We start from the raw sequence: 13,447 nt of genomic DNA, 5'->3' as shown, positions 1-13,447 counted from the left end.
GATGGCAGTGATTTTAGTAAACTCATTAGCTATTTTAATAGGCAGGAAAGATTTTTTTTAATCCATTTGGTTTTTATTTTTTTTATTTTTTTGAGACGGAGTCTCACTCTGTTGCCCAGGCTGGAGTGCAGTGGCACAATCTCGGCTCACTGCAAGCTCCGCCTCCCGGGTTCACGCCATTCTCCTGCCTCAGCCTCCCCAGTAGCTGGGACTACAGGCGCCCGCCATCACACCCGGCTAATTTTTTATGTTTTTAGTAGAGAGGGGGTTTCACCGTGTTAGCCAGGATGGTCTCGATCTCCTGACCTCGTGATCCGCCTGTTTCCGCACCTGTGGCCCTCCCATCCTGCCTCTCTGAAGCCACAGCGACTGTCCTTGCTGGAGGGAGGGTTATGTAGCTGGAGAGACAGCCTATTTCTGGGGGAGGGATGCAGACGGGAAGGGGCTCACTGGGGGCTGCCAACACCACCACGGCTGCCCTTGCCCAGGCGCCACTCAAGCCTCCTTTTGGAGCTAGGAGTGGGAGAGGCTAAAAGTGCACCCTCAGCCCAGGGCCTCTGGCTTTCTTTCTCTGGCCGCAGGAGAGGCCAGCTGCACGGGCACCGCTGTCTCCCGGGTGGGGTTGGGTCTGCAGAAACCTCCCACTTCACAATGAGAAGCAGCTCCTGAGAGGAGGAGGGGCCTCGTGTTTTGGGGTCGAGTTCGTTTTCCTGTTTGGCTCCCCCTCAGCCCCATTCATCCCCAGACTGAAACATTCCTTCCGAGTGCTTGTCCAGCCTCCTCATCTGCCGTCTCTGCTCCGGTTCCAGGCAGTTTCCCAGCTACCTCGAGACAGTGACGAAGGACATCCTGGCCCCCAATCTGCAGTGGCACGCGGGGAGGACAGCCGCGGCCATCCGCACGGCTGCCGTGTCCTGCCTCTGGGCGCTCACCAGCAGTGAGGTCCTGTCGGCAAAGCAGGTACGGGGCTCCCTGCGTGCTCGGTGGACAGTGGCCGGGGACTGCACGGGCTTCCCGGCGCCCGGCGGGACTCCCACAGCAGGAACGTGGGGAGGCAGCCGCTGCACCTCCACCTGGGGCCTGTACCCCCGGAGTCTCTCCCCACACTGGCCGCAGCAGGGTGGGAGCCAGCAGCGGGGCCGCGGTTCAGACAGCGGACGAGAGAGCGGGAGCCCGGCCATGGGCCCGGCCAGCCCCGTGTACTGCGGGTTTCGCTGCCCTGGATGAGTGTGGGGTTTCTCGGGTTTGCGGCCCCACGCTGGCTACAAGACCAGGAGTCGAATCCCAGGATCCAGGCTAGAGGACAGGCCGGGGCTTTCCACGTCTTTTCTGTGAACACTTCCCGCTGGGACCAGGCGTCAGAAAACAGACGCTGATGCCCGCCCCGTCCTGGCCACCGCCCAGCGGGAAGATGCTGCCCCTGTGCCCGCATGACGTGAGCGCCACCTCCTGGTACACACAGGGTGGTGCGGTTGGTGCTCCAGCTGCAAGCCCCACATCAGTGGGGTCCAGGCGAGCCATTACCCTGGTGCAGGGTTAGTGCCTCACCCAGGAGTTGTAAACAGTGTATGTGTTTTTTAAAAATCAAGTAAGCAAGTTAAAAATTGCTCAAAATCTAAATTTTACAATCAAGATTCAAGCGTACTTCTTAGGTAAAGCTTTCAAGCCCCATAAGTCCTTCCAGGCAGGAGTGCACGGATGGTGAGCCCCCCCAGGACAGATATGAGTCACGTCGTGTGTGTTTGCCGATTGCAGATACAGGACGTGCAGGAAACACTGATGCCTCAGGTCCTGACCACCCTGGAGGAGGATTCACAGATGACACGACTGATTTCGTGCCGTATTATCAACACGTTCTTAAAAACCTCGGGCAGCATGACGGATCCAGAGAAACTCATCAAGATTTATCCTGGTAGGACATTTCTGTTGTTCACAGCCTATGTAGATACAGTCGGCCCTCCGTATCCCTGGGTTCCATTTGCATCCATGGAGTCAGCCAACCTCAGATCAAAAGTATCTGGGGCAGGGTGCAGTGGCTCACACCTGTAATTCCAGCACTTTAGGCAGGAGGATTGCTTGAGCCCAGGAATTTGAGAGCAGCCTGGGCAACATAGTGAGACCCCATCTCAACAAAAAATTTAAAAATTAGCCAGGACTGGTGGCACACACCTGTAGTCCCAGCTACTCGGGAGGCTGAGGCAGGAGGATCGCTTGAGCCCAGCCTGGGCAACAGACCAAGACCCTGTCTTTAAAAGTAGATATATGTGTGTGCGTGTGTGTATATATATAGAGAGAGAAAGAGATATATATGGCTATATATATACATGTTTGTACATTAACACGTACAAACACAAATTTGTATGTATATTTGCATATATAAATATGTATGTTTTGGCGAGCAGAATTCCATAATTCCAAAAAGCAAAGCTTGAGTGTGTTGAGCACCGAGTACGTTGAACCCGCGTGAAGGAAGCGTCGCATGGACACTGCATTTGGCATTAAAACAACGTTGAACCCGCGTGAAGGACAGTGTGGGACATTGTATTTGGCATTAAACGTAATCTAGAGATGATTGAAGGTGTGCAGGAAGATGTATGTGGGTTGTGTGCAAATACTATGCTTTTTTTTTTTATCAGAGACTTGAGCATTTGAGGATTTTATCAGAGACTTGAGCATTTGAGGATTTTGGTATCCTGGAGGGAGTGGATTCTCGGAACCAAACTCCACAGATACCAAGGGACTACTGTATTTAAGTTTGACAGTGGTTTGTTTTATAGAAAAAAGTAGAAAATGTGGCTGGGCGTGGTGGCTCACGCCTGTAATCCCAGCACTTTGGGAGGCTGAGGCAGGCAGATCAGGAGGTCAGGAGTTCGAAACCATCCTGGCCAAAATGGTGAAACCCCATCTCTACTAAAAATAAAATATTAGCTGAACGTGGTGGCGGGCGCCTGTAGTCCCAGCTACTTGGGAGGCTGAGGCAGGAGAATCACTTGAACTCAGGAGGCAGAGGTTGCAGTGAGCTGAGATCGCATCATTGCACTCCAGCCTGGGTGACAGAGCCAGACTCCATCTCAAAAAAAAAAAAAAAAGTAGAAAATGCTTCTCTTTGACTTCTGTTCAAGTTGGTACTATGAGAACAAACAGCAATGACATGAAATACCACAAATTAAATGGCATAGCAAGAAGCAAGGCAGAGGTCTCCAAACCAGCACTGGGTGGGGGTGACAAGGCTCAGCTTCCACATGGCCGGGAGTGGAGTCCTTAAGGGTTGCAGGGTCCCCCTAAGCAGTGCCCTCAGGGTGGGGTGGCTGGAGCTGCCTGTGGGAAGACGGGGCCGGGCCACCCTGCAGCCCGGTGGGGCCAGGGGCACAGCCTCAGTGTCACCGCCTCTTGGAGCCCAAACCCCAGACCAACCCCAGGCGAGAGTGAGCGCTGGGGAGGGGAATGAGGTGATCGACTCGAAGCTCCCAAAAAGCAGCAGCACTGAACAGAGTCATGAATTCAGAGAGCCCCTCACTCAGGGCAGCCTGCACACAAACCCCTCAGGACAGGGTCCCCACCACCCAGGCCATGGGCCAGTACCTGTCCGGGTCCTGTTAGGAACCAGGCTGCACAGCAGGAGGTGAGAAGTGGGCGAGTGAAGCTTCATCTGTGTTTACAGCTGCTCCACATTGCGCACGTTACCACCTGAGCTCTGCCTCCCGTCAGATCAGCAGCGGCATTAGATTCTCATAGGAGCCCAAATCCTATTGTGAACTGTGCATGTGAGGGACCAAGGTTGACGATCCTTATGAAACTCTAATGCCTGATGATCTGTCACTGTTTCCCATTGTCCCCAGATGGGACAGTCTAGTTGCAAGAAAACAAGCTCAGGCTCCCACTGACTCTGCATGATGATGAGTTGTAGAATTATCTCATTATGTTACAATGTAGTCATCATAGAAATAACGTGTACAATAAACGTAACATACATGAATCATCCCAAAACCATCCCATCCCCGGTCCATGGAAAATTGTCTTCCACAAAACCAGGCCCTGGTGCCAAAAAAGCTGGGGACTACTGCCTCAGAACACCGGAGACCCGGCGCTAAGGGCGGCCTCGCACCCAGCCCGGGAAGGAAGCACTAATAATAGAACCACCTCAAAGTTACCTTTTGTGAAGTGTGTTTAAGATCTTCAGAAAGCTGAAAGAGTAACATCCACTAAAAACAAGCTGAGAAACAAGACAAGCAGGAATAAAGAACAGACGGAAACGGGAACGATCACTGGGAAGTCCAGAGCGACAGGGATGGCGTGCTGGCGCTACTTTCAGGAAAGGAGTTACCCAGCGAGGGAGGAAGGGGGATGGGGTGGGCGGGAAGCAGCCACTCCGGCTTTCCTGATTATCTCTAGTTTGGGTGATTATCTATACTTTGTGTATTTATGCCAGAAATGTTTAGCAGTTTTTAAAAGATGGTTCCTACTAATTCCTGGAAATGAACGGAGACATCAGAACTTCACACTCTGTGCTTTGGGTCAACTCTAGACTGAATGTGGCTGAAAACAGAGTTAGTGAAGCGAAAGCCAGGAATGTGGAGTTCCCTGGATTCACGGCGCTGGGCAGAAAAACTGCCTCCTGCTGAACTCTTGAGGTCCGGGTGCCTTTCTCACTCATTCTTTCACCTTTGCTTTTCTGTTTTTATTCTTGTAGTAATAAACATCCTGTTCCCACTGACTCTGGAACAAGTTCAACCCGTGTGATTTGTTGGGAGTTCACTCACTTTTTAAAACAGGAGCCAGCGGAAAGGCTGCACGCATTTGGGTGTCTGAGCGCGTTTGGGCGTCTCGGTCGCAGCCTCCTGTGTGGTTATTCTCACTACAAAAGGTTCCTTGAGAGGCTCCTTGCCCATTAGTGCCAGCTCTGGGCTTCCCAGGGTAGAGTGTTGGACAAATCATGGCCTCCTTGGCGGGGAAGGGAAGGATGTCCTGAGTTGGGAGCACAGGCAACCAGGCCTCCCAGAACAGGCAGACACAAACGCGAACAGCAGACAGGCCAGTGTGAGCCGATTCTGCCTGGCTTAGTCGTGCACGAAAGGAACCCTAAACTGGTACAAAAGTGGACCTGCAGGCCGTCCAGGGAGTGATCATCATAAAAACACAATAGCCAATGCCACTCTGCAATTCCACAGTCGGCCGCGCCAGCAGGAGGCCTTGGAGGATCCTGTCCATGCCCATAGACGTTTGCTAGTGGGCCAACCTTGGGTGACTTGATCATCTGACTCCGTCCTTCCTCCTGAGACACGTGCAGTGAGGGCACCCACCATGCAGCAAGGACACCTGCCCTGCAGCTAGATCACCCGCTGTGCAATGAGATCACCCTCTGTGCAGCGAGGGCAGCTGCCGTGCAGTGAGCATACCCGCTGTGCAGGGCTGCTTCAGGGTTTGGCACCGTGATGCCTGGATGCTGTCCGCGGCTTCCTCCTTGGTGCCTGCGTTTGGTGGCTGGAAGGCCCAGCACCCTCAGGGCCCAGCACCCTCAGGGAAGCACCTGGGCATCTCCCAGGAGTTAACCCACTGGGTACCACTTGTCTCAAAGCCTGGCTTGGTGCGACGGCCTGAACTTTGGATGTTTTTCATGCCTTTCGTTACGCAGGAACCGCTTGCTGAGGTTGGATCATGCCCTCCACATTGCAAAAGCAGCAGAGACCCAGCCCACCCTCGTGTTTGCAGAGGGAAGATGGGCCGCGTGCCAGGCGCAGGCAGCCGCGCCTCCGGCGTCGGGAAGACGGGCCTCTGGATGGTTTTGCAACTCGGTCGTCTGCAAATCTCCAAATGATGCACAGAAGGGGGTGCCAGAGATTTTTTTAAGATGATGTGAAAAAAGCATAAATTTGATAATAATTATATCCATTAATCTTACAAGTTTCTACCCATCAGGAAGGATCATCCTTCTCTTTTCAGCAGCAGAAAACTGACTACAGTAGAGAGTTGTCTGTCAGTGAGTCCTCAGCTCTGGTGGGAGGGCAGGGTCGGAGCTGGGGAGGGCGGCCAGCTCAGGGATCTGAGCATCTGGGAGCAGGAGGTGGAGGCCAGGTGAGCACACAGCTGCGGGGAGATGGAGGCCAGGTGAGCACACAGCTATAGCTACAGCGGGGCTTGGGTCTGCTGCGCCCACAGGGCAGGTTATTGTAGGGGCCACAGCAGGGCCTGGGCCACCTCCACTCTGTTGGCTGGGGTTCAGGGGTCCCAGGGCACCAGGAGCACCTTGCATGTGGCTCAAGATGCACGGAGTCTCCAGCAAGGTGTGGGTTTCCTAGGACCCCAGGCTAGGTGCCCCACGGGAGTGCGAACTAAACGCCTTTGTGGACGTTTAGACATGAAGTATCTGCTCGAGACTCACACACCTCACTCTCTCCTTCCAGAACTCTTAAAACGCCTAGACGATGTTTCTAACGACGTGAGGATGGCAGCCGCCTCCACCTTGGTCACCTGGCTGCAGTGTGTCAAGGGTGCTGACGGAAAGTCCTACTATCAGAGCAGTGTCCAGTACCTGTACCGAGAGCTGCTGGTTCACCTTGACGATCCAGAGAGGGCCATCCAGGATGCGATTTTAGGTGAGACTCCGACGGCTTGGCCTTCGTTCTGATGTCTGCTTTCAGCACCTGCCACGGGCCTCTGTAGCTGAGCCGTGTGACCGGCCACAGGGCCCTGGGGCACAGGGCCCTGGGGCACAGGAGGGGCCTCAGCTCCAGCCTGGCGCACACTTGAGTTCTTGGCAACCCCTGAGAGCAGCTGTCTTTGTGGTGATAGCCGCTGACATTTCCTCTAACAGAAATCAAAATTGAAAGCATTCTAGAATATTTGTTAATTGTTTAAAATAAAGTAAGCCCAGTATATATTGACACAGATGACTTGTTTTTGAAAAGTATTTTCCGAAACAAAATCATCTGCAAGAACAATTTTTGCAAATGTCTTAAACGTGTAGCTTGATGGAAGACAATGGACTTTCACATCTTCCATACAGTCAGTCATGATGTGTATGGCTCTGGTTGAAATACGTGGAAAATAAGCTGACCTCGCCTGTGGCTTCAGGTGTAGTTGGACAAGAGAAGAGTATTTTAGTAGCCTTTTCAGATAGGCGTGGGCCTTATTCAATACCACGCCAACAGCGACATGGACTGCCCCTTGAAGGTCACTCACAGCGTGGGCCCTGAGGCCACAACCACAGAGCCTTCCACGCTCAGTGTGTTAAAATCCGCTGGTCCATCTCGCACTTGAAATGTAATGATTTGCTTTTTTTTCTTTTCTTTTTTTTTGTTTTGTTTTTTGTTTTGTGATGGTGAATATAATGACTTTGCTTTAACATAAAATTTGTATTTTTAATTTTTGTGGGTACACAATAGGTGTCTATAAGGCATGTGTGGTACTGTGATACAGGCATGCAGTGTGTGTAATCACATTGGGGAAATGGGGTCCCCATCACTTCAAACACCCTTTGTATTACAAATAATTCAGTGATATTTTTCGTTATGTTCAAATGTGTGATAAATTATTGTTGACCATAGTCACGCTGTTGTGCTATCAAATACTAGCTCTTACTCATTCTGTTTTTGTACCCATTAACCATTCCCACCTCTCCCCCTGGCCCCATTCCCCTTCCCAGCCTCTGGGAACCATCCTTCTGCTCTATCTCCATGAGTTCAATTACTTTTATTTTTAGCTCCCACAAATGAGAACATGCGGAATTTGTCCTTCTATGCCTGACTTACTTCAGCTAACATAGCAACCTCCACTTCCCTCCATGTTGTTCCAGTGACTGGATCTCATTTCTTTTATGACTGAATAATATTCCACTGTGTGTGCGCCACATCGTCCTTCTCCGTTCTTCTGTCCGCGGACAGCCCGGTTGCTTCCAAACCTTGGCTGTGGGGAAGCGGGGCAGTCAGCATGCGCGTGCAGGTCTCCCTCCGCAGGCTGATTTCCTCTCTTTTGGGTATATGCCCAGGAGTGGGATTGCTGGGCCGTATGGGGCTCTATTTTTAGTTTTCTGAGGGCCCTCCAGACTGTTCTCCATAGCAGTACTAATTTACATTCCCACCAACAGCGTGAGAGGGTTCCCTTTCCTCCACATCCTCGCCAGGACTTGTTTCTGCCTGTCTTTTGGATAGAAGCCATTTTAACTGGGGTGAGAGGATGTCTCCCTGTAGTTTTTCTCCGCATTTCTCTGAGGAGCAGTGGTGTCGGGCACATTTTCAGATGTCTGTCTGTCATTTCCATGCTAACCTGTGAGAAATGTCTATTCAGGTCTTTCACCCATTTTTAATTGGATTATTAGATTTTCTCCTGTTGAGCCTGAGCTCCTCATATATTCCAGTGATTAATCCTTGTCAGGCCGCAGTTCGCAGATGCGGTCTCCCATCCCGTTCCCGCGGGCTGCCCCTTCACTCGCTCATTGTTGCCTTTGCTGTGAGGAAGCTTTGGGCCTGAGTGTGCTGGCTTTGCCTTTTGACCTCATTTGGGAAATACTACGTGGACCTTGCGGCTGCGTCCCATTTCCTGGCGTGGCTACGTCCTGTTACACAATGTCGGATCTTCCTGGCGTGTCCACCTCCCGTTACGCGATGTCGGATCTTCCGGGCGTGGCTACGTCCTGTTAGGCGATGTCGATCTTCCTGGCGTGGCCACGTCCCATTACGCGATGCCGGATCTTCCTGGTATGGCCACTTCCCACTTCCTGGCGTGGCTACGTCCCCTTACGCAATGTCGGATCTTCCTGGCGTGGCCACGTCCCATTACGCGATGCCGGATCTTCCTGGTATGGCCACTTCCCACTTCCTGGCGTGGCTACGTCCCCTTACGCAATGTCGGATCTTCCTGGCGTGGCCACGTCCCATTACGCGATGCCGGATCTTCCTGGTATGGCCACTTCCCACTTCCTGGCGTGGCTACGTCCCCTTACGCAATGTCGGATCTTCCTGGCGTGGCCACGTCCCATTACGCGATGCCGGATCTTCCTGGTGTGGTCACTTCCCACTTCCTGGCGTGGCTACGTCCCCTTACGCAATGTCGGATCTTCCTGGCGTGGCCACGTCTCCTTACGCGATGCCGGATCTTCCTGGTGTGGCCACTTTCCGTTTCCTGGCGTGGCTACGTCCCGTCAGGCATGGTCAGAAACTCAGACCATCATGGCGTGGCTACGTCCAGTCCTGCGGCCTCAGAAATTCGGATCTTCCTGACGTGACTGCGTCATGTTATGCGACGTCAGAAACTCTCCTGAGTCGGCACCAGTCTCAGAAGAGTCCAGCCTTATGGCGGCAGGGACAAGCTTTGGATAATTCTGATTTTTTGTGTGAAAGCTTGACTCGTATCCTGGGCCACAAACCCTGTCGGTTGTCGTGGCAGTGAGGGACTCACGCCGTGCTCTGACCGATCCATGTCCGCACAGCTAGCATGGGTGCACTGCCCGTCCGTCCGCCATTCTTCCTAGGGAAAGCAGCTCGGCTGCACGACCCTGGTCCTCAGTGTGAAGTCGGGCACCTGGTGCCCACTTGCGGGTGGAAACCGTGTGCGTGAGGGTGAATGTGGCGGGGGGTGCAGGCCTCAGCTGCTCCCGCACCTGCGCAGGTGTGAGTACGGTGACAGGCAGGCCGGGCGTGCTCTGCGTGTGACCACGAACCTGGCTTTGACTCACCCCCGAAGGGTCTTGGGGACCCCGAGGGCCTTGGAGCACATGTTGGGAGTCCCTGCCTTGAGTCATGGAATCAGGTTGTCAACCAGTGAGGGAGCCCCAGAGCCCATGGACCCGTGGCGCGGCCCGTGCTACGGGTCATGGAACGAAACTGCAAATTGGAGTCCGATTGGAAATTGTTTAAAAGGAGGACAGCAGCCCATGTGCAGGCCTCGCTGGGAGAGCCCGTCCTGCCAGATCCACCCCGCACTCCCAGATCCCCACACTCCCTGGCAAATCCCAGCACTGCCTACTCCCTCCCGGCTCTCCTGCCTTGCACTGTGCACCATCAGCCCGAGTTCTGAGCTTCCCCCACCCGCAGCCTCAGTCTCACTCACCTTCAGGACCTTGCTCTAGACCAAGAAGACCGGTGTGACTGTGCACCAGCTCAGCCTGCAGCCCGGCCCTCTCACCTCCTCAGGACTGCGCAGGGCACCTCCCTTCCCCACTGCGTGGTCCAGGCCATTCTTTCTCCTGTCTTTAAAAAAACGAACCACAGATGCCCTGGACGCCACCCCCCACCTCCCCCACCGTGCATCCGCCTGGCACCAGGCTCCCTGGAAGCAGCCCACGCTACCCCTCGCGGCCCGGGGCCGGTGGCAGGCATCCGCAGCCATGCACCTGCCTGCACCTCTGAGCAGCGCCAGGCACAGCTGGCGGCCACGCGCCCTCCGCTGCTGCGGGATGCTCCTGCTCAGCCTCCTGGTCTTTCCTTCGCCCATGTGGGCCTCCTCACTGCTCTTCTGCTGTGTCTGCACTGCTGCCTCAGAGCTCTTCTCCTGGCCTCCAGACCACGCTCCACGCCATCCTCCACACCACCCTGCCCTCAGCTCCACACATGAGTGCAGCTGCCTGGTGCCGAACCCTGGGCTGCTACCCCCCTCCCCGACTCTGCCTGCCAGTTCCCCCCACCCTCAGTGGCTCAGTGGCCATCTGTCCTCAAGACTGAAGGCAGAGACCTTGGGGTCCTGGACCCTCTCCTAGACTCCCAGCAGAATCTGATAGGCTCCCCACCCACTGCAGCAACCTCCCCATCCCCTTCCTGCCTCAGCTAGACATGCCTGACCCCTGCTGGCCTCACCCCTGTAGCTCCCACTGCCCCCATCACACACACCACCACGAGCCCCAACACATCTGCCTTCCTGGTTTTCATCATCGGCCACTGCTTCGTAATGAACCCTCCATAAGCATGGGCTCACTTCCGGCTGTGTCCGTGGTGCCTGGCCCGTGGCAGGTTTGCAGTCACTGCAGCAGGTGAATTGGCATCAGCAAATTGGATAAGAAAGTCATCTATTTTTCTGAGCCTGTTTATTTGCTCCTGCGAGACCTGTTTCTGAGGCCAAAAATGCCACCTGAAGACTCTGCAGGACATCATTTCATTTCATGGTCTACCAACAACTGTCAGGAGGCAATTTTAAGTTATTTGTATCCACGTTGTGACTGCCGTACACCCACCCAGCAGCATCAGGCTCTTCATATTCACGTAGTGACCGCCATGCAGCGTCAGGTCACTTGTTTCCACGTCGTGACTCGGGTCATTCATATCCATGTTATGACTGCTGTCCACTCGTCCAGAGTGTCAGGTCGCTCGTATCCACATTATGACTGCTGGGCACCCATCCAGCAGGATCAGGTCATTCGTATCCACATTGTGACTACTGTGTACCCACCCCACAATGTCAGGTCATTTGAAAATGCTTTTACGGATGCCTGGACTTTAATACGAAGCTGATTTGCACGAGAAATAAGATTGGTTTCATGTTTATTTCTGGCATGTTCACAGTGTTTTGCTGTTTTACAGAGGTCCTCAAAGAGGGCAGTGAGCTGTTCCCAGATCTCCTGGTGAGGGAGACGGAGGCTGTCATCCACAAGCACCGCTCGGCCACCTACTGTGAGCAGCTCCTGCAGCATGTGCAGGCCGTGCCAGCCACGCAGTGACCACGCCAGCACGAGCCACAGCACACCTGCATCCCCACCTGAGCCGGAGTTTGTGGCCTTTAAATCGCAGAAACAAGGTACCTCTGTGCCAGCAGTGAGACTGTGACAGCAAGAATGTACTCCTCGGGACACCTGTCCGCTCTTCCCCCGGAATAACAGCTTCTGAGTGGATTCTGCATTTTTATGTGATTTGTTCCGTTCAGCGAGCGGTCTCCCAAACGTCTACAGCTGATGTGAAATTAAAAGTAAATCACAGCTGCTCATCATCTTAGTTTTTATGCCTCACATGTGCAGCTGGGTACGTGGATCATCAGTTCCATCCTGCTTAGATGCCCACCAAGAAAGTTTTTACCTATTTAACAAAAAAGAAAAAAGCCAAAGTGATTATAAAGAAATGAAATCTCTTTTTGGGTTCTGTCTTCCGAAATTTAATATCTCCGTGAACAGACTAAAAGGAATTTGGAATCTTAACAACTTATCGAATTTCTCCTGTTTTAAATATACTGGGACTTTAAAGGTTATATATCCAGTCGCCGTGTATTTTAAGTCAGTAATGCTGAAAGTGTTGAAAACAGAATATTTCATCAGATGTAATTTTGGTTGCCCCTATAGGTAGCCAGAAAGTAAAATCGTATTTCCCTCTCGCACATTCTACACCCAAGTGCCTAAAAGATCTCATTGTAAGTGGGTATTGTTACCGTAAGCCATTGTGTTCACACAAGGGGGAAATGCTGTATATATTTTTCAACAAATACTAACATTTATACTTTCATGTTTGAAAATTTAATTAAAAATATTTGTTATAATGATTGTGTATGCCTGACTTTGTGGGTTGGTAACTAACCGACATGTCAGGCAGGGATCCCAGCCTCCAGAATTCTAGGGTTCCTCTGAGGGATGTCCTAGTGCCCCCTCTGGACACCAGGGGGCAGGAGCTCCCAACACATTAAGGCAACACCCCGGTAAGGAGGGCCCCATAGGACTCACCTGGAGAGGGGCCGGGGCGTCAGGGTAGGGGCAGGCCAGCCTTGGGGGTGTCTGGGTAGGGGGAGGTCAACCTTGGGGAGTGTCTGGGTTGGTCGGGGGAGGTCAGCCTTGGGGATAGCTGGAGTGTCTGGGTTGGTCGGAGGAGGTCAGCCTTGGGGATAGCTGGAGTGTCTGGGTTGGGAGGTCAGCATGTGTGGCTGAGCCTGCCCCATGGACTCACATCCCTTCCCTAGACACCCTCGCTGCCCTCTGGTCCCCTTCAGAGTTGCGCCATCATGCCTGCTCCCTGCGCCAGCTTCTGTAACTGGTGGCCACAGGGATTCAGGGGCCCTCAGGGGTGGTCCTCCACCTCTCCCTTGTGTGCCCTTTGACCTCTGTGGCTCCTGCCATGTCCTTGAAGGGCCCTTGAGAGCCCCTGGGTTGGTGGTCCTCAGTGGCAAGGGAGCCAGTGGCAGCAGCCTCACCTGGAAGCTTGTTGGAAATGCACATTTCAGGGCCTCAGGCCAGACCTACTGAGGCAGAGACTGGTGGGCCGCCGTCGGCCCTGCAAGTGCTTCTGAGGCTGCGGACTGGGAGGTCCCCCACCTGTGCACCATGCAGCTCCCATCCAGCTCCCATCCAGCACAAGCCTCCGTCGTCTTTGTCACAAGAACCAGAAATGAATGGCAGGGAGCTTGCCCGAGAGGACACACATGTGAGGGGCCCCTCGACCCCTCGGACGCAGGTGCACCAGCCCCTGGGCCGTCCCTCGCCCTGCATGCTGGGACCACAGCATAGGAAGAGACATCAGCACTCGCCGATCCATCTCTACACATC

At 53.5% G+C, this 13,447-nt stretch overlaps 1 protein-coding gene across 2 annotated transcripts in view; it reads left to right on the top strand.

Moving 5' to 3' along the window:
- The window catches only part of LOC105483493 (dynein axonemal assembly factor 5), a 54,522-nt gene extending 42,249 nt beyond the window's left edge, over nucleotides 1-12,273 (top strand). The window contains exons 10-13 of one of the 2 annotated variants that reach the window (XM_071095481.1): nucleotides 810-960; nucleotides 1,756-1,912; nucleotides 6,402-6,593; nucleotides 11,508-12,273. In XM_071095481.1, the coding sequence (XP_070951582.1) occupies nucleotides 810-960; nucleotides 1,756-1,912; nucleotides 6,402-6,593; nucleotides 11,508-11,644 (637 nt within the window). In that variant the 3' untranslated portion in view covers nucleotides 11,645-12,273. The other variant, XM_071095482.1, reaches the window with a different exon arrangement.
- Nucleotides 12,274-13,447: the final 1,174 nt, after the last annotated feature.

The sequence above is a fragment of the Macaca nemestrina genome, chromosome 4, assembly GCF_043159975.1.
Source record: "Macaca nemestrina isolate mMacNem1 chromosome 4, mMacNem.hap1, whole genome shotgun sequence".
NCBI classification, from domain to species: Eukaryota; Metazoa; Chordata; class Mammalia; order Primates; family Cercopithecidae; genus Macaca; species Macaca nemestrina.
Note: the sequence above shows the minus strand (reverse complement) of the source record. Positions and strands in the feature narration are given on the sequence as shown.